At 38.5% G+C, this 26,553-nt stretch overlaps 1 protein-coding gene across 2 annotated transcripts in view; it reads right to left on the reverse strand.

The window, feature by feature from the left end:
- Nucleotides 1–4,935: 4,935 nt before the first annotated feature.
- The window catches only part of LOC131165884 (methionine aminopeptidase 1A), an 80,710-nt gene continuing 59,092 nt past the window's right edge, over nucleotides 4,936–26,553 (reverse strand). Inside the window, exons 11-17 of one of the 2 annotated variants that reach the window (XM_058124029.1) lie at nucleotides 9,191–9,252; nucleotides 9,007–9,105; nucleotides 6,940–7,013; nucleotides 6,615–6,684; nucleotides 6,349–6,414; nucleotides 6,182–6,219; nucleotides 4,936–5,331 (exon numbers count right to left, since the gene is read on the reverse strand). In XM_058124029.1, the coding sequence (XP_057980012.1) occupies nucleotides 5,254–5,331; nucleotides 6,182–6,219; nucleotides 6,349–6,414; nucleotides 6,615–6,684; nucleotides 6,940–7,013; nucleotides 9,007–9,105; nucleotides 9,191–9,252 (487 nt within the window). In that variant the 3' untranslated portion in view covers nucleotides 4,936–5,253. Of the gene's footprint in view, nucleotides 5,332–6,181; nucleotides 6,271–6,348; nucleotides 6,415–6,614; nucleotides 6,685–6,939; nucleotides 7,014–9,006; nucleotides 9,106–9,190; nucleotides 9,253–26,553 lie in introns of both variants that reach the window. The other variant, XM_058124028.1, reaches the window with a different exon arrangement.

The following is a 26,553-nucleotide window of genomic DNA, read 5'->3' on the forward strand; positions in this document are numbered from 1 at the left end:
GCATGTTTTATTTACAAATGAATTACTATCACCGTGCTTGTATATAAAATGACCCATGAGAACTAGTCTTGCATCAAACCAGCCAACGGTTCCCAAGTTTGAATCGTAGGACGAAAAAACAAGTTTAAAATGGCGTTTCAGGTGCTAAAAACATGAAATGTACATATTTTTGTCACAAATTAACTACCACCAACATACTCATAAGTAAAATGGCTCGTGTGAACAAACTTGCATCAGTTAAGCCAATGGTTCTCATGTTTCTACCGTGTGACCTACAAAACAAGTCAAAAATAGGGTTTAAGGTGCTCAAAACATGGAATATGCATGTTTTTGCCATAAACCAACTCTTACTGCTTTACCTATAATTAAAATGACCCGTGGGAACTAGTCCTGCATTAAAGAGCCAACGGTTCCCATGTTTGAACCGTATGACCTACAAAACAAGTCACAATGGGGTTCTATAGGTGCCCAAAATGTGAAAAATGCATGTTTTTTTCACAAATCAACTAACGCCACTGCACTCAAAGTAAAGTGACCATTGGGAACTAAACCTAGTCAAACGAACCAGCGATTCCCAAGTTTGAGCCATATTATGTAAAAAAAAAAAAAAAAAACAAATAAAAATGGGGTTTAACGTCCCCAAAATGTAGATCATGCTTGTTCTTGCAAATAACCAACTGTCGCGACTGCAATCGTAAGCAAAATGACCTGTGGAAACTAAACATAAGTCAAACAAGTCAAAAATTGGGTTCAAGGCGTCCAAAACTTGGAATATGATTATTCTTGTCACAAACCAACTACCACCACCACACTCGTAAGTAAAATGACCTGTGGGAACTAAAGTTGTGTCAAGCAAGCCAACGGATCCCATGTTTGTATCATATGACCTAAAAACAAGTCAAAAGTGGGGCAAAACATGGAATATGCATGTGTTTGTCGCAAACCAACTACCACCACCATGGGCATAAGCAAAATGACCCATGGGAACTAAACTTGAAAAAAATGAGCCAATGGTTCCCAAGTTTGTATTGTATGACCTACAAAATAAGTAAAAAATGGGGCTCAAGGTGCCCAAAATGTGAAATATGCTTGTTCTTGTCACAAACAAACTATTGTCACCATGCTCATATGTATATTGACCCATGGGAGCTAGTTCTGCATTTAATGAGCCATCAGTTCCGCAGTTTGAACCATATAACGTACAAAACAAGTCAAAAATGGGGGTTTAAGGTACCCAAAATTTGAAACATGCATATTTTTGCCAAAAACCAACAACCACCACCATACCTCATAAGTAAAATGATCTGAGGGAACAAACCTATGTGAAACGAGCTATCGATTCCCACATTTGTACTGCATGTCTTACAAACAAGTCGAAAACATGGAATATGCATGTTTTCGTCACAAACCAATCATCACCACCATGCTCATAAGGAAAATGACCCATGAGAACCAAACTTGTGTCATACGAGCCAATGGTTCCTATGTTTGAACTGTATGACCAACAAAACAAGTCAAAAATGGGGTTCACGGTGCCCAAAACAAGGAATATGCATGTTTTCTTCACAAACAAACTACCGTCACTGTGCTTGTAAGTAAAATGACCCATGGGAACTAGCCCTGCATCAAACAAGCCAACGGTACCCAATTTTGAACCACATGACTTGCAAAACAAGTAAATAAATAGGGTTTCAAGATGCCCAAAACATGGAATATACTTGTTCTTGTCACAAACAACCTACCCCCACCATACAGTAAGTAAAATAAGCAGTGGGAACTAGTCATGCATCAAACAAGCCATCGGTTCCCATGTTTGAACTGTAAAACCTAAAAACAAGTAAAAAATTGTGTTCTAGGTGCCCAAAACATGAAATATGCATATTTTTGTCACAAACCAGGTACCGCCACCATACTTGTAAGTAAAATAACTTATGGGAACTAACTTGCATCAAACGAGCCAACGGTCCCCAAATTTGAACCATTGTACTTTTGTTTGTTCTCCTTTAATATATATATCCCCAAAAAAAAAAAAAAATCTTTAGTTTGCCTGAATATTGGTAATTATCTGACCACAAAGCTTCATTTCCAAGTTCATGTGCCAAGTCTCTGCGCTGGTGTTTTGGATTCTTTGGCAATTGAATTAAAAGGGTCAAAGGATTTTTCCAAATTGTATGCAGGCATTGCAATACTTGGATACATTGCTTCAGTTTCAGACACCATTAACACCGAGGCCTTCTCTCAACTTCTCACTTTCCTTGCTCATCGTTACCCCAAGGTCTGCAATTCACACTTCTTTTGCAGAATAGTAAATGAATTAGTGCTGCTTTGTAGTTATATTTGCATCAGTTGTGCTTTGAAAGTCTTCACTTGTGTGACTGTAGTTTTGAACTCATTTTTCCGCATGGTCTAATTGGGAATTGTATTAGATTTTGTCTTAATATTCATTATCATCATCATATAACCAGTAAGACACACCATCAACATCATTGTCTTATCGCTTGCAGATTCAGAGGGCTTCTTCTGAAACTGTAGAGAAAGCACTTGAAATTGTATCTGAAACTTGGTGGAAAGGTGACATAGGAAGTGGCAAAGTACCGGAGACTACAATGGTGTGATATGGCTGGAATTGAAACATTACTACTTTCCAAAACTTACCAGCATACATCTAGCAATGATGAAAATGCATCATACTCGTTAGTCGGCTCAAAATGGCCATTTGGCTATTTTGTTCAAATATCCCATTGCTGTCTTGAATGCCCCTGGCTCAGTCCATGTTTGTAAATACCCCGGTATCCTCCAGTGTTTGGAAATTCAATTTCTCCCCTGAACTAATTCACCAGCCCCCTAAACTCCACCCCCCACACGTACTTTTCCATGTATTCCCCTGCCAATATAAAAAAACCTGCTGCACCACGTTAATGCAGGAGATTGTCGGGCCTAGTTGTGTGCCTTGGGCACTTTCATCTATCTAAATTCAAACCGGCATATTCATTGGTATCAAAACAATAATCTTGACACGTACCCAATTGTGATTATTCCTTGTTCTTCCTTTTCAGCGTTAAGTTTTGTTTAAGTTTACAATGTAAATTAAGGTTTGAAATTAATATTCTCAATGTAGCATCAGTGAGTTATAATTTAACTAAACGATAAACCTGTTTTTAAATGCCCATATAATACTAGGATTTTTTAATGTTAAGAATTAAACTTTTGAGGGTTTCTAAATCTTAATCTTAAAAGACTTTCTTCCCTAGTTCAACGAGTCATCTACATAGTACAAATACTTTGTGTAATTCTTCCCTAGTTCAACGAGTCATCTACATAGTACAAATACTTTGTGTAATTCTATTTTATCTAAAGATAATTATCCAAAATGTTCATACATACCACCAAATTTACAGTACAAATTGAAATGCTTTTATCCAAAATAATTATCTAAAGATAAGATGACTTACCATTGATTGTTTCAATGAGTTTTTTTTTTTTTTTAATGAAAAATATTTGAAAATATTATTAATTGAACTTCATTTTCAAAATTATGTATTTTGGATGAATTTGTAATTTTTAATCAAATTTCAGTGGACCAATTTAGGCAGTCGAAACTAGTATGATTTTTAAACAATTGGCTGATGGCGGCACTTCTTTCTTCTCCCTCTTGCTTCTTCTTCCTTCCCATGTCTCGTCCACTCTCCGGAGGCAACGGCAACGGCAATAGCAATTCCGACGAGTTTAGGAGTTGAAGCTCCAAGCATTTTCCAGCAAAGGAAGGCGAAAAATGACTCCCAAAAAAATGGCATACATGTCATGTGATGTATGCAAAAACGTCTTGAATTAAATTGAAGGCACGGTCCATACCCATCAGCAACATATATATTATTATTATTATTCAACACATGCAGTGGAGCTTTCATTAAGAAGCTCCGGCACCTCACCGCCTGCCATCTTCACCCTTCCTCTGCCAGTACTCGCGTCATCACCCAATTCACTGGCCATCGGCACCTTGGACCTTCTCCCCATCTCCGTTGAAAAATCCATCACTGCCGATTGAAATATGCGCGCGACTTGATATCGACAGGGCGTTGCGCAGACAGATGTAGGGAGGGAGACATGAGCAGGAAGAACTATGTGGAGGAAACAGATAAAGAAGAAGGAAAATCAAATGATCCCACCACTTAAAACTCAAGATTTGATTGTGTGAAATTTATCCACACAAATCTCACATACGATATTTGAATTCAAAATATCACAAGTCCACGTAGCATATTTTTAAGACACATTATTTTTAAAAATAAAGTTTTAATTAATATTATTTTAAAATATTTTTATTCTTTCAAATATCATGTTTCAACTAGTAATCAACTCTTCCAACAATTGCACATTAGGGGGAAAACACCATATGGACTCTGACAGGTAATTCATCAAAATTATAAATATTTATACGATGGATGTACCTCTTTGCACTTATGTTGATTCATTTGACAGTTGACACCATCAGAATTGCACCTTTCAACTTCATGTTAGAAAATCAAGAGCATCAATTAGACAAATGGCACAATTAGAAATGCACCTCCATTGGTAATGTTCTTATTCAGATTAATTTCCACATAATATTTGAATATTTCTCACCTTCACGCATTTCAAACCTACAATATCTAAGCATTTTGTTCTAAAAGAATCATATGCTCCCCCAAAGCACTCTAATATACAGCTAGAAAGTGGTTTTTTTTTTTTTTTTTGGTGCGTCCACGTGCAACAACAATAAATGAATAGTGAGGAATTAAATGTGTTCCCAAAACATCATGCATTTGTATCAAATTTTTGCTATGAAAGACACTGTCAACCTCCATGAGCTTTCAAAACAAATTAAGTCCTGAATGCAATGGAAAAATGCAGTCCAAAAAGACCATCCAAAAATTTGGAAAAAAAAAAGACCAAAAGTTAAAAAGTGTGGTTCTCAAATTTTAAAAATAAAATGTTACACCTCATGAACTTTCAAAACAGTATTGTACTACAATAATTCTTAACAAATGCATTGCAGCCTAGCTAGTAGAATAATCCATTCTACAAATCCAAACACTTCAAACTTGATTCAATAATTAATGTCATACAAAATTTAGAACATGAATTTTTTATCATCTAATGAAAGGTGTAATGCAAATGAATCCAAATGCAATAATTTGTGATCTATGTTACTCGGAGTATAGTGTTTGAATGGATAAGTGCTCTCATCCATCAGCACTAAAATAGGCAGGCTGCTCATGCATCTAGCCAGGGAAACACACTTGGGGATGAAGGAAATCGTGCTGTAAGAACCTCAACCCCAGTTTCAGTCACCTGCATGGAAATGTATTCATGAACATTGGAAAGAAATACATAGAGATGTGCATTAAAGCTGGGCAACCACCCAGTCCTGAGATACAAGAAAAGTTGAACACAAACCAAACCACCCCCTCCCCACCCTCTTTTTTCCTATAATTTTCTCACCAAGAGTTTCAAAAACAAAATATTAGAAAAAATAACGACATTCACAATTCCTAAAATGATGCATCATTTATGTGGATTGGGTCCCAAATCAATTCTAAGCATTTAGGTTGGTGTCAGAAACTTTGATGGGAAATGTTAACATAAGAAAATTGGATGGTTAATTGGTTTTGCAGTCTGTAGAGTTCACTCACAGACAAACTACTGAAAATAATCATTCCAGGACCCAAAGAAGTATAAAGAGATGCAGATAAGGATAATCCTTTCTACAAGTTGAGGAAAAGTTCAAGCACAAATTCCTCTTTACCCCCACTCTCGGCTTCTTACCTTTTTTTTCCCCACGGGAAGCTTAAAATAAAAATATGAGAAAATTATGTGAAAGCAACTTTTTTCACAGCTTCTCTACTACATGCATCATTATGGATTAGATGGATTAGATCCTACGGCAATTCTAAGATGCATTAAAGCTTCTATGGTCTTCTATATGATAAACGTTTAAACTAGATTGAACCATTAGTTAAGCAGTCTGTAGAAATTATTACACGAGTCATTGAAAAATAATTACTCCAGCACCTTCTAAGTGGTACTTTAAGTGACCACTGAAGCAGATGCTTGGCATGCCTGTTAAATTTTCATACAATAACTTCAGCAATTAAATTTGGTTATCTTATCATCACTGTAGTTTGTGGAAGTGCAGTTTTACCAGAAGGGTATGTTCAAACTGGGCACTGCGTTTGCCATCTGCAGTAACAACAGTCCATCCATCAGGCCACATCCGATCACGCCAAACCCCTATTAAGAATTTCCCATCAGAAGTAGATGGAAAAGTGAAGAAATTGTGAAGTCAATCACGTAAATCACCTAGAATACCTGCATTAATCATTGGCTCAATTGTAAAGGTCTGCCCAGCCTTCATTACACCAACTGCTTTATTTCCTGCTCTTTGAGTTAAAGCTAGCAATAAATTAATAACCAAAAAAGAACAGCTAGCAGGTTAGGTCTTGGTGATTTTGTAAAACATCAGGAAAATATGGTAGCCAATTCATGTGATATGCTGCATGATTCCATTCGTCATACATAGCATTACTTCTACATAAAAGAAATTTAGGGTTCAAAATCGACTTTCTCAAGGATACTTGCATAATGGGGGATATTTGGTGCACAATGAAAGAGCTCTCCAATACCATGACCACAATATGATCGCACCTATATATGTAAATGAGACGAGGGTAAGATTTTTCTGGAATGTTGCTAGTTAAATAAGCATAAGAATGGTCTATAATTAAAAGCATTAAAGTTGTGTTTGGGAGCAATGATTTCAGGCCATGAATTTGTAGGGATCAGGTGGAAACTCAATACAATTTGCATTAATTAATTAATTTATTCAATTTTAAATCCACACACATCCAAATCCAAGGTCCAAATCCCAAGCTCCTAAACAAATTATAAGTGACACATTACCACAGAGAACCCAGACATTAATGCATGTCGATTAATAACTTCCCCAATTTCACGAAACCGTCCTCCAGGTTTTACTGCACATGGAAAAATACGAAGCAGGAATCAAAATTTTGGTCCTAAAACTATTGAGAATTAAACAAAAACTAATCAAAAGAAATGTAATAAAGTTCTAAACAAACTAATTGTCCCTTGCAAAATCTGCAGAATCAGATCAATACAGTACTCCACATGAAATTTGATGTGCTTATTAATGAGAAATAATTTTAATGAATAAAGGATAAGAAATCTTCCTAGAAAGAAGCAGAAAACAAGAAAACTATAAAACGATTACATCAAAGCAGCCTTCAAACTTCTTGGATAACGGACAGAGTTAAAGACTCCCCAAAACCCCAAAAGAACATGCTCAAAAATAAGTGAAAAAATAAATTTTTCCCAAAGAAAATCTAGAGAAGTCTTTTGATCTTTGAAGATTCTAGCATTCCTTTCGAGCCAAAGCACCCACAGCATTGTAAAAACTGCAGTGTCCCAAAAAATCCTTTGTTGTTTATTCTTACCAAAACCTCAAAACTTCACAATCAGAAAGTAAAGAATAGTTTCCGGAGCCACCCGATCCTCTCCAAAATATGAAAACGAATTGTTCCATATATATCTCTAAAATATGGTGTACTTATGGGTATTCTTGTCTTTCAAGTATTATTAATATATAAAAGGGGAGACCTAGAGCTGAAACATAACTCCAGAAACTGCTGCATCCTCCTTCCTCTTTCTTCTTCTTCTCCTCTTCTACTCTTCTTTTCTTCTTCTCATCTCCATCTCTAACTTTACAACAGTAGTCTTGGGTGAGCAGTTCAGCAATACAATGTAGCAGCAGTCTCGCATAGAACCATGAGGGGATTTTGTTAGGTGTATCAGTAAGTGTTGCAAAAGTCTCAATATCTTCAAGAGGTCTCATGTTCAAGGATGTGGAGAATGATGTGACCCGCAGAATAATATAATTAATAACAAATAGAAAACAACAAAATAACAAGGAAGTTGTTCTCTTGGTTCATGAGAAGAAGGCATCCCCAACTACAGTCGTTACTCCTCATTTCTAATCTCTACCAGTAACTAAGGTCAGAAATACAGACACATAGTTCTCCTGGTCCATGAGAGGAAGGCATCCCCAACTAAGGGTCTCTCCACAAGGATTATCTTTACTTGTAACTAAGGTAAGAGGCAGACCCGCAGTGTACCCAGAGCTAACATATAATAAAACAAGCATATGAGAAAACTTTGAACTAATTCCATACCCACTCTAACCCAGCAATCCAATTACAACGTAACTCCAAGAATTTAAAGAAAACTATGGGTTATCGATAAGAAATTAAAGAATTTTCTAAATGACGCCAAGTATTTGGCATTAGCTTGTTTTGGATAAAAAGAGTTAGTTATATGCATGAAACTACCTTTGAAGTTATAGTTTGTTGCAAACTCTTCAATTGTTCAAGGATTCTTTTGGGAGACAAATGGAATACAATATCCACTTGAGGTCACTTCACCATAAATTTTGCATGGACATCATTGCTGAGATAATTCCTTAATAAAGCAGGCACTACCTAATTTTACCAAGATTTTAAGGGGGAATGATCAACCCTAGAGGTGGCCAACAAACACTTCCTAAAATTTAAATTCCAAAGCACAATATTTTCTTCTAAAAATATTTGGCTACAAAAAAAAAAAAAAAAAAATCCAAAGATTGTAAAATTTCCTACTCAAACATAAGATGAAATTTCTAATTATAAATCAAGAGCCTGTATTTGGAATAATTTTACCATTTTAATACATGTAAAATAGTAATCACTTGCAATGTGATTAGGTGCCAAGAAATTAGTAATTGGTGTAAAAAAAAAGTCATTCAGGAGCTATCAAGAGCCATTTTTTCTCACTGTTGGCTACTAAAAAATTCTAAATGAATAGAAAACCCAAAACTCTTAGGTATAAAAAAATTAGTGAGAAGAGAGAGAGAGAGAGATGACACAAGCACTAGCCAGACAAATCAAATACGAGGGAAATTAGTCCACCACATACCAATGGATATTGCTTTCTCCAAGCACTCGTAAGTGCATCGGACAAGGTGTCTAGATGCTTCATCAACATTTCCCACAAAGTACGTTTCGTTAAGGTCACCTGCACATTGAGTTAACATGTACAACAATAGAGATTCAAATCATGTACAAGAGGTATCCTAGTGAAATGGATAAAAGCATCTTACCATGGACACCTTTGTAGTACACAGTCACATCAATATTTACAATATCACCATCTTCTAGTTTCCTGAATCAATTAATCAGTTAGATATAATTATAAATCTTAGAGAAAAAGTACACTTTAAAATCAAACTATGGAGAATATAGGTTAATTGTCTTTTGGATAAGAAAAAAATTTATTATAGAACAAGCAACAGCAACAAAACAACAAAAGAACCCAGCCTTAAGTCTCACTAGGTGGGGTCGGCTACATGAATCCTTTTTTGCCAATTTATGCGATCATGGATAATTTCTTTCGACAAATTCAAGGCTATTAAATTCTTACTCACTATCTCATTCCAAGTTGTTTTAAGTCTACCCCTACCCCTTCTACTATCCCTCACAACAATTCACTCTTCCTCATTAGCGAACTATGCGGTCTACATTGCAAGTGCCCAAACCATCTAAGTCGTTCCTCTCTTATCTTATCTTCTACAGGAGCTACGCCTAACTTATTTTGAATATATTCATTTTTTAATTTATTTTTCAGTTATACCATTCATCCATTTAAGCATTCTCATCTCGACAACTTTCACTTTTTTGATATGTTGTTTCTTAGTTGCCCAACATTCTGATTCATATAGCATAGCTGGTCTTATAGCCATCCTATATAACTTTCTTTTAATTTTAAAGGTATTCTATGATCACAAAACACACTTGAAGCACTTCTCCATTTTATCCAACTTGCTTTAACTCTATGCATTACATCCTCTTCAATTTCTCCTTTAGTTTGCATAATAGATCCAAGTTATTGAAATCTACAAGTGTTATTTATTTCTAAATCATCAAGTTTAACTTTGTCTCCAATATTCCTCCTATTATTATTGAAATTACATTTCATATATTCTGTCTTATTTCTACTTATCCTAAAACCTATAGATTCTAAAGCTTCTCTCCATAATTCTAACTTAGCCGCTACTCCACCCCTAGTTTCATAAATCAATATAATATCATCTACAAACAACATACACCATGGAACCTCATTTTGGATACTCCCAGTCAGTTGATCCATCATTAAAGCAAAAAGATAAGGGTTCAAAGCAGATCCTTGATGTACACCTATTGTGATTGGAAATTCTCTAGTCTCTCTACTTATAGTTCTTACACTAGTCATGACACCATCATACATATCCTTAATGATATCAGTATACCTACTACATACACCATTTTTTTTTTCTAAAACCCACCATAGAACTTCTCTAGGTACCCTATCATATGATTTCTCTATATCAATAAATACCATATGCAAATCCTTCTTCTTTTCCCAAAACGTTTCCTTTAATCTTCTTAAAAACATATAAATTATGTAGTAAATCTCCTAGACATTAAACCAAATTGATATTCTGAGACCTTCGTTTCTAACTTTAATCTTTGTTTAACTACCCTTTTCCATAGTTTCATCGTATGACTCAATAAGTAAAATTCCACGACAGTTACTATAATTTTGAATACCTCATTTATTTTTGTATATAGGTATTAAAGTATTTTTTCTCCATTCATCTGGCATTTCCTAGGTTGTCGCCCCAAACCGACGTAATGTCTCGGCGTCCGGGTATGTTGTCAAATATGTGAAGGTTCCTGCATCATTCTAGGCATAGGTGGGCAAAGAAGTTAGTTCAGAAGACTAGAATTAGATTAGCAACTTTGGAATATAGGAACATTTACAGGTATAATGGAAATTGTGGGCACGATGATTAGAAGAAAAATTAATATAATTTTCCTTAAAGAAACTAAGTGGGTGGGGGAGAAAGTTAAAGAAATTGATAAATCAAGATTTAAACTTTAGTACACTAGAAAAGGAAAACATAAGAATGGGGTAGGATTTATTGTAGACAAAAACTTAAAAGATTGCGTTGTAGATGTAAATAGAGTAGGGGATAGAATTATAAAAATCAAGATGGTCTTAGGCTAAGAGATAATAAATATCATCAGTATTTATGTTCCTCAAATAAGCTTATTAGAGAATCTTAGGAGACAATTTTGGGAAGATATGAATAGTTATTATACAAGGCATATCAAAGAATGAAAAAATATACATAGGAGCATATCTGAATGGACATATTGGAAGGGATAATAAAGTTATGAGAGGATACATGGAGGATATGAATATGAAGAAAAAAATGAGTCTGGGGAGATGATCTTAGACTTTACTATGTCATATGATTTTATTACAATGAATACTTGCTTTAAGAAGAGAGAAGAACACTTATTAACCTTCAAAAGTGGACAAAATAAAAGTTAAATAATTTTTTTCTTAACTTGGAGTCTAGATCGTTTATCATGTAAGGAATGTAAAGTTACTCCAGGAGAAAGCTTAAAAATGGTAAATATAAAATGATCAAATATGGTAATTGGACTATAGAGGATGGTGTAGACACAAACACTCTTTGGAGTAGGATATCTATCTTTATTTAAAAAAACAGCAAAATAGATTTTGACTGAGTCAAGAGGAAGATTCTTGAATAGCACAGAAAGTTGGTGGTGGGATCAAAATGTTCAAAAAGCCATAATGACAAAGAATTTGATATTAAATGTAGCAAAAATGTAGAAACATGGATAAATTAGAAAAGTATAAAACGGCAAGAAAAGACACAAAAAAAGCCATTAGTGAAGCTAAACATAGAACATGTAATAATTTGTATGCTAGATTAGATACAAAAAAAGGAGAGAGAGATATATTTAAACTTGTTAGAGCTAGAGAAAGAAAAAGTAAGGACTTAGGTAATGTAAAATGTATAAAAGGTGAGGATGTTATTGTCTTAGTTAAGGAAGAAGACATAAAAGAAAGATGACACAATTACTTTAGTAAGCTATTTAATGAAAACCAAATAGAAGGCTTAAACTTAAAATTAACAAATGAGGAAAAGATTAAAAATATGAGATTAATTCTCAAGATCAGAGTTAACGAAGTTAAATTTACACTAAAAAAGATGAAAAATGGAAAAGCTATGGGACCAGATAACATCCTCATTGAAGTTTGGAAATGTTTAGGTGATAATGGAATTATAGAACAAGCAAGGTACAATAATATGAGGACAAGATGTCCTCCAAAAAGCAAAGAGCAAGAACAAAAAAACAATTACAAAAGAGCTGTCTTGCAATCCCTTTAAAGGTCGGACAGTGACAAACCCTCAAAAAATCAAAACAAATGGCTCTAGAAAGATGCCAAGAACACAGCTCTGTCCTATAATAAATTATGAGAGTTTATGCGATCCTTACGTTCCTCTCTATCCAATGGCTACACAAGATAGGGAAGGCTACTATGCCATAGTTACAACCTTTCCTACTTGTGCCAAATCCCTAATGTCTCATGAGCAAGAAATATCCCACATTCCAAGGAGCCACAGAAGCTTCACCGAAACAAGAAAAGAGAGATTCAAAATGTCGGTCGCCACTTGACGATGAAGGAAAAGGTGAGCCTTGTGATGCAAGAGCACCATCAAAAGGACCTGCAAGCATGGAAGAGAGAAGAAGAAATTGAAGAGGATGGAGAAGAGAGGAGATACAAAGGGGAATCACATGTTCAACTCAATTGAAATGCATCAACAATTGCCTACGACATGGCTTTCACACTATTTATAAGAAAGCCTCTTCACATGAAAGTACACATATACCCCTAAAACTACATTACATTACAATCATGCCCCTATAATATACAAATATTACAAACAATCCCCCAAATACACATAATACTATACTAATTACACTAAACAAAATAAGCTACTAACTAAACCCAAAGAAACCGTTAACCAAATCCTTCTTAATTATTCTCCAACAATATCTTCCCAAGGTCTCACTTCTTGTCCTACATCACCCTGTTTCATTGGGGACTTGTAGCACATCAAGCACATATCAAGACTGAGAGACTTGTAGGGTCCTTTTGTTTGTAATGAATGTGCATGTTAATTCTATTGAGAGTCAAAAGTTAAAATGAAGGTCCAAGTCTTAAAAGGAACCTCTACATTCCAAATCATGTTTTTAAGATGTGGAGGAGAAAAGATTTACGAGAAAAGAGGCCAAAGGAATCACTATCCAAAACCGTCGTCACCCTTGTTGAAAGAAAAAACTACCCAATGCAGTAATTAAAGGGGTAGGCTTGTCGATCTCTATTTCATTGATATTCCTAAAAAAATAGAAATCCTAAGCAAAAGAGCTCCCCCTTAGAATAAAAGGAGTTGATACACGCATTATGAAGAGTAGAAAGCTCAAACAAATAAGGCACTATCAACCCCAAACAATTCTCACTTACAGAAGTATCCTCCCAAAAACAAACCCTATTGACATTACCCACTCAAAAATGCCTGGGAGGAAAGAATAGACATGCAACCTTTCAAGGGCTGCTTGCATGAGAAACAATGGCTCTACCTCTCGTCTCCCACCCATTTAGATGAACTCCATATTCAATTTTTATTACCTTGTTCCATAGGCAATTAACCTACAATTTTCCAATAAAAGAGATGTTTCTAAAAACCACGTTACCAACCCTTGAGATTTAGGTCATTTAACAACCTCCCAATTAATAAGGTATCGCTCTTATTCTCCCGAAAACTTAATTAGAGAAAGTCACATTACCATTCACCAATTAGAGAGACGTTGTTGGAAACCCCATTACCAACCCTTTAGATTTAGCTCTTCTAACAACCTCCCAATTAATGAGGTGGTCTCTCTTATTCTCCCCAAAACCCAATGATAGAACGTCAAGCATCAACCTTCTCAAGAGCCCTGGCTAAACTCATGGGGCCTCTACAAAGCGATAAGAAGTGTTGATGCTTGAAAGTAGATCATCGCTTCAAAAGTCGATCAGATTGAAGGTTGGCGAAGAATCCTTCTCTCTTCTAATCTGCAAAATCAAGAATGGACTCTTGGGAGATCTCGGTGGCCTTTAGGAGATCTCTTTGATGCCTAAGTTAGGCAAGACACTCCCCAAATCAAAGTGTGAAAGGGAGAGAGAGGAAAAGATATAAGGGAATAGAGAGTGTCCATCGCCCCCCTCCGTAAACTTACCTTCCTCCTATTATTCAGCATCTTTTTCATAACTGTCTAGGAGACGATATCCCCACTTTCGACATGGTTAACTCCCCCCCTCCCTCCTAATTGTGGGGGACATGGATTACTTTGTAAAAGTGGGTAGCTAACCATTACCCTCGTGAATACATGGATTGCCTAGACAGTCAAAGTGATTAATGTGTTGGATAGATAAGATTAGCACCAAGATTGGTTAGCTTGGTTTTGAGCTTGAAGAGGGCAGCTCGGTTGGTAGGGCCTAAAAGCAACTTGATTTTGAGCTCTGTAAAGGGTGGCTCGATTGGTGGCCCATGGGCAGTTCAATTTTGAGCTTGAAAAGGGCAAATCGGTCCCGGGGGGGGGGCATAGGCAGCTCGGTTTTAACCTTAGAAGTGGTAGGTCATTCGGTCAAACAGCTTGATTTTGAGCTTACAAGGAGCAGTTCAATTGATGGGTTCCCATAGGCAGCTTGGTTTTTGACTTCGAAGGGGTAGCTTAGTCAAAACCCCAACAGATGCCCCCTCTTCTGTAGCTTAGTAACTTGAACCAATGTGTAAGCTTTTGAGTTTTCCACAAGGACATGTGTCACCTCCCCATTGTCTAGTTTTTTGCGCCAAATTTTCCCGCCAAAAAATAGTCCATGCTCTCCTATAAATTTGCCTATATTCCTCCCTTCATTTGCCACTTTCTATTTGCTCTCTCACTTAGACTCTTTGGAGTGCTCTCTTTTGAAGCTACTACTTCTTCTAGTCGTCAACTTTCCTCATCGTTGTCAACTTTTCCAATAGGTACGTCTTCTTTGTCTCCTTTGGTGTCCTTGTTGAGGGTAACGGGTTGGTATGAAGGATCATAGTTGGAGCCATCAAAGGGCTGATTTGGCTGAGCTCTCACAAGGTGGGGTTAGCTCTGTAGAGGTAAGGATTCTAGATAGAGTCTTAAGTCACCAACTTGCCCATTTTTTGTCCCACAAAGCCAATCTAAAGATGTGCACCTTGTCTAGGGAGTCTATACTCAGGCTAAAGGGGGTACTCCATATACCTTCCTCAGTTAAATTTCGGCTCCTAGGTAGCGAGGACCAAACTCACCAACAACGATCTAGGGAAATGGTCCCACATGAGGACTACTTTAGAAACGGGTTGTGGCTCCCTTTAAATCCTCTTCTATTTGAGGTATTCCAATTCTACAGGCTCGCTCCAAGTCAGTTGGCTCCTAATTCTTACTTGAGCCAAGTCAGTTTTGTTGCCCAGGTAAAGCTGATGAGGTACACACTCATTTTAAACTTGGATAGGGTTTTCTTCCAACTCAAAGCTCATTCCCAAGAGTCCAAGTTGTGTTACTTCACCTACTGTCCTAAAAAGAGTTTGGCCCATGCCAGCCCCTCACTTCATGAGTGGAGAGAGAAATATTTATGCCTCCGGAGAGCTCAGTTGGAGTGGGAACACTTGGTGGAAGGACCTTGACCTTGCTTTGAATAGGAACACTCCCTAACACGACCTTTTACAAGATAGCCATATACAAGCATTTCTTGGATTCCATGAGTAGGCATGTGGCGGTATATTATAAAGACCTCCTTGGGGAGCCCATACTAACTAGATGTGGGCTAAGCCCATGTATCCTTCCCCCTACTGGAATGATTTGTTATTGGCTGGAGTTTGTTCTTAATTAGCTTTGAATCTAATATACATTTTCCCTTTTTGCAAACATGGAAAGTTCAATTGACTTGAGCAAGTTTAGGAGGCTGAGCAAGAGTGGCTCCCAAGTCAAAATAGTAGGAAAGAATTGAGCTCAAGCGCTCCTCATGTGGCTGCTTCTCCATCCAAGGAGGACTGGTCTCCTTCAACCTAGCAGGTTCCAGCTCCCCCAAATGCCACTCCCCACGAGCCAACAAGCTCTTCTCGATCTTCCCAACCCACCTCTTGTTTGACACCTTCCCAATGCTTTGAGGGAGGCAGTGCTCTTTCAATGGAGATTGATCCTTCCCGGCATTCCAGCCTCCTATATCCTAACATAAAGTCTCCAGCTCGGTGTACATCTTTCTAGTATTCGCTTCCCCCATATAGTTCAGCTTCTCATGATGCTACTCTAGCCTGCCAGCTCACCAAAGTGCATAGTTGTTCCCGAGGACTGGTAAAGGCTAAAGGAATACTTGCCCAAGGTCCTCACCAGCAATTTGTCTCATCAAAATTATAAGGTTTTAGTTTCCCTTCCTTATTGTTTTCTCCTTTCTCACTTTCCTACTAGCACCCTAACTTCTCTTCTTCTTTTCTATCAGATGCTAGTGCTCTCCCATTTGCTAAAGGAAAGGCGGCTATTTGGAACTTAGATGACTATTATGGCAAGCTCTCCTCCACTCGAGAAGCTATTCAACAAGAAAAGGAGAAAATTCGGATGTTCCAAAGTTAGGCCCATGACAATTCCATCTAGTGCGAGAAGTTGAGTAACCAGGTAGCCAACCTCAAGTAGCAACTAGCTCTTGCTACAAGGAGGGTTGAGCAGTTGAAGAAGGAGCTAGCTAAAGTTAGGAGCACTGAGGAGAGGATGAGGGGTCAAATTGAAAAGCTCAAGGCAAAACTGAGCAGGTTGTTGAAGCTTATTGCCAATTAGAGGACTATCAAAATCATTCCTGAAGTATTAAATTGCTTTTGAAAATTGCAAGCTTCAGGTTTTGCAAAAATACCCTAACTTGGACCTAGCGAGGGATAGCTCAATTGGCCTTGGGGAGTAGAGCGATGAGAGTGAGGATTAATGATTTTCTGCTTGTTGACCTATTGAACCTTTGTTTTCTTTGTTCAGAACATTGGCCACTCGAATCTCTCTTTTTTTTTTTTTTTTGGCCATTTTGTACCTTCTTGCCATGCATCAATGAAAGGAATTTAGGCCCCAACTTTTTGAAAAATTGTCTTAGTAATGAATGATCCTTGTGTTGATTTACTTGCCCCCTAGAGGGTTTCTTTGACTAGCCTTCTTTTCCCCTTTATGGAGATGTTTAGGCCTTGTTACCTCAATCAAGTTGCCTTGGGTTAGCTTGGCCTTTTCTTCGGTTATCTTCATGTTCCTTGAAATTTTCAAGTTATCTTTAGCGGACTTGGCCTGGGGGAGGCCTTTTGTGGCTCTTGATCTTAGACGGCTACCTTAGGTGGACTTGGCCTCCACTTGGGAGGTCTTTGAGCCTCTTAAGCTTGATCAAGTTGCCATTGGCGAACTTGGCCTCCTCTTGGGAAGTCTTTGTGCCTTTTGGGCTAATCAGGTTGCCTTGGGCAAACCTAGCCTCCTCTTGGGAGGTCTTTGTGCCTCTTGGGTTGATCAGGTTTCCTTAGCCAGACCTAGCCTCCTCTTGGGAGGTATTTTTGTGTCATGGGCTCATTTGGTTGCCTTAGACAAACCTAGGCTACTCATGGGAGGTCTTCGTGCATCTTGGGCTCATTTGGTTGCCTTAGGTAGACCTAGTCTCCTCTTGGGAGGTGTTTGTGCCTCTTAGGCTATGCAGGTTGGCATGGGAAGAACTGGCCTCCTCTTGGGGGGTCTTTGTGCCTCTTAGGTTGATCAAGTTGCCTTAGGTAGACCTGACCTTCTCTTAGGAGGTCTTTGTGCTTCTTTGGCTTGTTGTTCACTACTATAAATATTCATAAGCACAGGACATTGCTGTTTATGATCATATACATACTACCAATATTTACAATGGCATCTGCAACATTGATATTTACAATTATGTATGCAACATTAATATTTACAATGCCATGCAATGCTGATATTAACAATGACATACACAACACTAATACTTACAAAGTCAAATATTCACAAAGGTACAGGCCACTCAGTTCTAATGATAGCAACTTTCTAGGAGGTATGCATTCCTGTTTTTTTCGAGCAACATGCTTTCTTCATTTTCCAATCTTTAAGTTCCCGATTTATCACATCTACAATTTCATACGGACCGTCCCATTTCATCCCTAGCTTCTTATGACCTAGTTCTACCATAGTGAAATCAACTCTATGTAGCACAAGGTCTCCCATGTCGAAGAGCCTTTCTTTGACCTTGGCGTTGCAGTATTGCGATAACTTTTGCTTGTAGACTTTAGCTCATAATCTAGGTTTGCTCACGGACTTCTTCGGGCAGGCCCAAGTTTGCTCGCCTTAACTCTTCATTTTGTTGCTCATCAAAAAATTTAATTTGATGGCTTGGCATTTTGAGCTCTACAGGTACCACTGCTTCCGTATTGAAGGCTAGGCTGAAGGGTGTCCACCCAGTTGCTATCCTTAGTGGTCATGTGGTATGCTCATAAAATGTGGGGTATCTCCTCCACCCATTTGCCATGAGCTTTCTCTATACGTGCTCTAAGGCCTTTCAAGATTATTTTTTTCATTTTTTCCACTTGCCCGTTACTCTTTGGATGAGCAATTGAGGAGAATGTCAACTATGCTCCCAGCTCTGAATAGAATGTTTTGAACTTTATACAATCAAATTGCTTACATTGGTCTATGATGACAAAATTCTCAATACCCATATCTGCAATCCGTTGATTTCAAAAAGAAGGTGGTGGTGCTTGTTTTTAGTGATGTTGGCCACTGCCTCTACCTCTACCCATTTGGTGAAGTAGTCAATTGCCAGATCAAGTACTACCTCCCTTCTGTGGCAGCTGGCAATGGTCTTAGTAGTCTAATCCCCATTGGGCAAATGACTATGGGCTCATGAGTGTTGTAAGTTTAGTAGTTGATCTCCTTGGGATATTAGAGCAACTTTGGCACCTATCACACCTCTATACAAACTGCTCGACGTCGTCTTTCATAGTTAGCCAGTAATAATCTAGCCTCATAGCTTTATGTGCTAAGGCCTTGCCTCCTTGATGGCCATCACCTACCCCTTCATGCATTTCCCGAAGGACATATTCAACCTCTATTGGTCAAAGGCACCTCAAATATGACATCGTGAAAGACTTGCGTTATAACATGTCATCTATTAGCACATATCTTGCAGATTTCTTCCTTAGGTTTAAAGCCTCTTTTGGGTTGTCTAGGATTCATAATTGGAACTCAACACCTACAAGGTTCACCCCTTCGGAAGTGAAGGTTGAGTGACTCGGACGTTCATGATATATGGTTGATTTTTCTTCACCTATCTAGTTAGATGCTATGTTTGCTACTATGTCCATCTCTTGATTGTCACCCAATTCACTTGATGTAACTCAAATTTATTAAAGTGTTTTGCTAGTTTCTTCAGTACCCTTGCATATAGGGTCATCCTCTCTTCTTTTGTTTCATAATCTCCTTTTACTTGAGCAACCACTAGCTGTGTATCACTAAGACTTTGAGGTACTTTGCTCCCATTTCTATAGCTAAAATCAGCCTAGGTATTAGGGCTTCATACTCGACATCATTGTTTGTTGCTTCAAACTCGATTTTTAGTGCACACCCAATCTTATCTCCTTCAGGCAAAGTAGTAACCCAATTCCACTACTTTGGGAATTCAACGATCCATCTACATGAAGAATCCACACCCTTTACTCATCACCTTCTGCTTTTGTAGTGGTAAACTCTGCAATAAAATGGGCCAAGACTTGGGCTTTATAGCTATTTGTGGTTGATAATGGACGTCAAATTTGTTGAGCTCTACTGATCACTTCATCAACCGACTAAGGACTTAAGGGCGAAGGAAAATCTGCCCGAGTGGTTGATCAGTCAAGACTACTACCTTGTGCGCTTGAAAATAAGGTCGTGACTTCTAAACAATGGAGATTTATATGAATAGATAATTGTGCTCGACTCCTCAAAGGACCCTACTCATATAGTATATTGGCTTTAGAGTCCCTGCTTCCTATTTCAAGAGCACCAAATCCACAACCTCATGGTTGCTACAAGGTACAAGAAAATAACGTCCTCGTGCTAAGGCTAGGTCAGGAGAGAAGTGGGGCCCATGTAATCGTTTTGGATCACAAAAAGCCTTCTTTTGTTTGTCACCCCATCCAAACTTCTTTGCGCCCCTCAGAGCCTTAAAGAAAAGTAAGAATCTCTCAACTAACCTAGCAACAAATCGGCTAAGAGTTGTGACTCTCCCTATTAACTTTTGAACATCTCCTTCAAACTTTGAGGACTTGATGTATATTAAAACTTGAATTTTATTTGGATTCACCTCAATCCCTCTTTGGGTAACCATAAAGCCCAGTAACTTCCCCAATGCTACACCAAAGGCGCACTTGGCTACATTCAATTTCATCTGGTGCTCCTTTAACACTACAAAGGTTGTTCTGAGGTTGCTGGGGTGGTCACTTGCCTCCTTGCTTTTTACTAGCATATCATCCATATAAGCTTCCATGGTTTTACTGAGCTGCTTTTTGAATATATGGTAGACCAACCTTTGGTATGTCGCACCTTCATTTTTCAGGCCAAAGAGGCATTACACAATAGCAATATAAGGCCTCAATCCGTTACAAACGCGGTTTACTCTTCATCCTCTAGGCTCATCATAATCTGATTGTAACCTGAAAAGGCATCTATGAAGCTGAGGAGTTGATGTACTGCAGTGGAATCAACCAATTAGTCTATGTGGGGCAACGAGAAGTTGTCTTTTGGGCATGCCTTGTTTAAAGATCACTGTAGTCTATACAGGTTCTCCATTTATTAGTCGACCTCATTACCAAGACTACATTTGCCACCAATTCTAGGTATTTCACCTCCTAAATAAACCCTACATTTAGAAGTTTCTTTACCTCTTCCTTTATCACCTCTGCTTGGTCAATAGCATAACTCCTTTTCTTATGCCGCATTAGTTTGAAGGTCGGTTCTACGTTCAGTCTATGTGAGATCATCTTCAGATCAATCCTAGGCATATCATCTATTGTCCAAGCAAATATGTCTCATGTTCTTTTAATAACTAGACGAGAGACTTCTTCAACTTAGGAGCCAATCCTTTTTCCTAACTTTGACCTTTTTCTCAAGATCTTCCTTCCATGGAAAGATTGATTCTAGCTCCTCTAATGGGGAGATCCCCTCTTCAGATTCTCACTATCTCAGACATCCAAATCTTCTACCACGAAATTTTCCACAACTCGAGCTTTTCCTTTCAAGGCTATCATATAACACCTCCACGTAACTACCCGATCTCCTCATACCTGGCCTACCCTTGATCGATTGGGAACTTAACCAAGAGATCGTCGATAGAGGTGACCGCTTGGATCTCATTCAAACTTGGTCTTCTGAAGATTACATTATAAACTAATGGCTTAACCACGACCTAAAAATTCACCATCTTTGTTACCTATTGAGGGCTAGAGAATACAGTCATTAGGACTTGGATGGTGCCTATTGGTGTAACAGCTCCTCCTCCAAAGCTAACTAATGGTGCCTTGGTCATTCTTAGTTGGTCTTTTGGGATTCTCATCCCCTTTAAAGTCGAAGAGAAAAAAATGTTTGCAAAACTTATGTTGTCAACGAGGACCCTTTGCACACAATAATTCACTAATATCAAGTTGATGACTAGTGCATCATCATGTAAGGTTTGGATGCCTTGAAAGTCTACCTCTGTTAAGTTGACTTCTTGCCCCCATTTTCTCCTCTACATTGGTGGCTTGTTATTGACATGAAAAAATTGCCAAGTATATCTTTTTCTAGTTGAGCTGCTTTCTCCTCCACTCGCTGCTCCACTGAATATCATAGAGATCTCCACTACTAAACTTTCTTCCATTGTTCGTACCACCTTTCTATCTTCTCAGTCTCAAGTTGCTTCCTCCTCTACATAGCTTTCTAAAGAACCTCTTTGTACCAAGTTTTCTAGAAATCTTTTGAAATAAATGTTGTCTTCAATATCGTGCCCATGATCTCTATGGTAGCTACAACTAATCTCGTTGTTCTAGGGGAGCTTTCATCGGGGTCGGCCATTGAATAAAATCTACCCTTGATCTACATTAACACCTAGGTTCGAGGCATATTCAGAGGAGTGAAAATCAAACTCACATTTGTGCCAGGTTCGGCTTTTTTACTTCTCTCCTCACGAACACCTAGTCACCTCTTTGAACTACTTTGCTCGACATTCTGACTATCTGACATCCTCCTTTTTGTTTTGCCCCTTTCCTTTCTATTAATCTATCTCTATCGGTACTTGTTTTCCTAATGATTAGAGAGACCTAGCTTTAGCGCACTAATAAGAGCAGTGAGGGCGACTCAGAAATTCGAGTTTCTTACCTCTACTACTGCGGTAATGAAGTGCTTCATGAAGTTCTTCAAGGTTTCTACATCCCCTTCGACAGAATTCATAAAGCTGGCAATGGTTTTTGTCATCTTCCTACCAAAATTCTTGCTAAACCCAGCAAAATTGCTAATTGTGTGAGGCTTCAAGCCCTGGTACCACGATCGTGCAAAAATCTTCAAGGTTGTTACAAAAGCTCTATACATGATCGGATCTAGGGCACCCTAGAGGAGCATGAGTGACCTAAAGGTGTCGAGGTGATCAATAGGGACTCCAGTTCTCTTTCCTTTCTCCTATTTCCTTAGTTATCTTCTCAAAGCATTCGTTCATCTCTATTAATTTTTCATTGATGGGTTGAAGAATGATCTATTGCCATGCTCATTTCGTCAAAAGGCTCTCCCATAGGAATAGTAGTCACCTTAGGAACTGAGCTGCCAAACAGTTCCTCTTCTCGCCCAAGGGCTATTATGGTCATGTGATGTGTTAGTCATGGTGTTTGCTGGTCATGAAGAATCTCCTTAACGATCCCTTCTATCCTCCTCTAGAATAAGGTGAATTGATCATAGGTCACTGGTTCGAGTGGTGTGGGTTACAGGAGCCCACATGTACCTTGACTTCAAGTGACTCAGCTAGAGGGCTAGTTGGCTTCTTCGGAAGCAACTCTCTTCAACTTTGTCAATGACATATCCAAGGTTGCAAGGATGGCTATGTCACCCCCGATGGAGTTGCCATTTATGTTGATGCTTGAAAGTATACCACCACTTCAATAGTCGATCAGGTTGAAGGTTGGCAAAGAATCCTTCGATCAAGTTGAAGGTCGGTGAAGAATCCTTCTCTCTCCTAATCTGCAAAATAAAAAATAGGCTCTTAGGAGGTCTCGGTGGCCTCCAGGGGATCTCTCCGATGTCTAAGTTAGCCAAGATGTTCCTCATATCAAAGTATGAAAGAGAGGGGGAGAGAGAGATACTAGAATGGAGAAAGTCCATCTCCCCCCTCTGTAAACTTACCTTCCTCCTATTATTCGGCCTCCTTTTCCATAACAGTCTAACAGACGTGGATATCCCACTTTAGACATCGTTAACTCCCCCCACTTTATTGCATGGGACATGGATCCCTTTGTAAGAGTGGAAAGCTAGCCATTATCCTCATGAATACATGGGTTGTAGATAGTGTGACTAATGTGTTGGATGGATGAGATCAGCCCAAAGATTGGTCAGCTTGGTTTTAAGCTTGAAGAGGGCAGCTTTGTTGGTGGGCTCCACAAGCAACTCAATGTTGAGCTTGAAGAAGGCAGCTTGGTTGATGGGCCCCATAAGTAGCTTGGCTTTGAGCTTAAAGAAGGCAAGTTGGTCGGTAGGCCCCATAGGCAGCTTGGTTTTGGGCTTGGAAGGGGCAAGTTGGTCAGTGAGCCCCACAAGCAGCTCAATTTTGAGCTTAAAAGGCGCATGTTGGTCGGTGGGTCCCTACAAGCAGCTCAGTTTTGGGCTTGGAAAGGGCAGCTCAGTCGAGACCCTTGCAAGAAGTAAATAGGGATGTTGGTGAAAGAGGCACCAATGAATATAACATGGTCCCAAGAGGAAAACTAAGATAAGAAGGCAGCTAGTCTAAGGAACCACAATTTGACGAGGGTCTAATATGCCACTACTACCAAGTTATATATATACATATATATAATCAATAATAATAAATTTATTAAAGGGCATCAAAGGAATGCCACCCTAAGTCAAACAAAACAAAAATCTTCCACAATATATGGTTTCGAAAAAGTCAACAAGAGAATCATTCAAAAGCACCTTACTATGCCAACTCATTATATTAGCAATTCGATGGTCTTCACTAATATATAAGGGCATAGCCAATCCTTCAAAAGCTCTGGTATCCCCCCCCCCCCCCCGACACAAACCAAATGATGGCAAGGGGAATTAGTAACAAAGCTTTCCTCCTTTCCTTGTTGGATCCAAAATGTTTCCAAGCACGCAATTCTTCCCCCATTGATATGGCTGACCTCACTATTGCCTGGTCAAAGAAGTGGGGCTAAGTCCCAAAAATTCCTAGTCTAGGAGCAGTGCAGAAGGGCATGGTCAACATATTGAAAACTACCCAAACATAAAAAGCATCTATTAACAAGGAGCATCAGCCCCCCTTCTTGCAACTTATCAATGGCTAGAATCTTCCCAAGCATCGCTTCCCATGCAAAGAAAGCAAGCTTTGTGGTGGTTTCTATTTTCTAATGAGGTTCCAAGGGAAGTTGTGGCTGGTTGTTTCCGATGGAGTAAGGTTCCTATAAAAGGATATGGCCATAAATGTACCATTTTTATCCAAGATCCACTCTGGATCATTAGTAGTGTTCCAATAATTAAACATGTCCAAGTTCCCGTGAAAGTTTCAAGATGGTCAATTTCCCAATTAGAGACTCTTGTAACCAAGGGAATGGTCCGAAAAAATTTCCAATCTATAACTCGAAGATGTATAAGGGCATCCTTATAGCAAACCAAATTGAAGACGGAAGGGAATTTCACACTAAATGGCACCAAATATCATGCCAAAAGAAAATGCTATCCCCATACACTACTTCAAAACTGATGGGGAAGAATCATCCTAATTTTTCTTGATGAATTTTCAAACTCCAACTTTATAGGATCCTCTCACAAAACTAATGATCAAAATTATTGTGTAAAAGACCATATTTATAAGAAATGATTTCCTTCTAAGGTGGTCCATTTTCTTCATGAATCTCCAAAGACTTTTCCCCAGGAGGGTTTTGTTGCAAGTAGAGAGGGATTTCCCAAGCCTCCATCTCAAATAGGCTGTTTAACGAACTCCAATTGACGAGATGATATTTGAATTCCTCCTTTTAGCTCCCCTTTGATGAATCCCCTTTGAATTCCTTCAAGCCTTCCAGCTTCTAAGCAATGTGTAGTGAAGATAAGTCTCCCACCTTTTTGACAAATAGTCCTTCTTGAGCCTTTCCATTATAGGATCCTCAAAGGGAGAAGAAGGTAGGTAATGAAAAAAGTCCCTAGTTTGCAACTCAAAAGTCCAACAAGGGGAGCCCCCCCCCCCCCCCCAACTCAAAAGTCCAACAAGGGGAGCCCCCCCCCCCCCCCCCCCCACCCAAAAAAATGCTGTCCCCAACTGGAATGACTCTTTTTTTACCAATTTCATTTTCAAACCTAAGATTGACTCGAACCCAAGCAAAATGCATCTAAGATTTAAGGATTTGCTTCCCCTTCACAGAAATTGATGGTGTTATCCAAAAAGAGAAGATGGGAAACCTATATGGAGGCATTTGAGATGGCCATCTTCAATGACTTTATTCAACAAGAGGCTCAACACTTCCATTACCCAGATAAACAGAAAGGGGGAGAGGGGATCATCCTATATTAGTCCTCTAGAAGAATAAAAAAGGTTAAGAGGGTATCCATTGATATGAACCAAAAGGTTGGGGTAGTAACACATTTCTCGATCCATCGACACCATAGCTCCCCAAAACCCAATCTTCTAAGAATATAAAGTTGAAAGTTCCAATTAACATGATTAGAAGCTTTCTACATTTCAAGGTTACCAACAACCACCTTTTTTATCCTTACAATAGGCATCCATAACTTCATAGTGATAAGGGCTGCATCCATGATTTGCTTGTCTACCATGGGTTGTCCAATAACTTCTAGAATGGCCATTTTAAGCCTCATAGCTAAGTCTTTGGACAAAATCTTGTAGATACTTCCAACTAAGCTGATTAAGTGAAAATCTTTGATGTTGCAAGCCCTATCTTTCTGGGGAATTAGGGTGACAAAGGTAGAACCAATGCAACTGATAAATCTGCCTTTTTGGAAAGTCATTAAAAATGCTTAGTACGTCCTACAAAAGAAAGCCCTAATTTTCTTGGTAAAAATCTACACAGAAACCTTCAAAAATCAGCCATATCATCTTTACCATCCACGGGAGCTTTATAAATTTCATCTCTATCATAGGGCCTTTCAAGCCACCATGCTGTGGCAGGATTAAGGGAGATGAAAGTGATGCCATCCACTACTGGCCTCTAGCTCTTCGGTAAAGGTTCTAGTAGAAATTGTAAATGATCCTTAGTTTGAGTCCTTCCTGTCGCTTGAATCATCCCAATTTGCAGGTATACACACGGCGACT

Source organism: Malania oleifera, chromosome 10 (genome assembly GCF_029873635.1).
Source record: "Malania oleifera isolate guangnan ecotype guangnan chromosome 10, ASM2987363v1, whole genome shotgun sequence".
NCBI lineage: Eukaryota > Viridiplantae > Streptophyta > Magnoliopsida > Santalales > Ximeniaceae > Malania > Malania oleifera.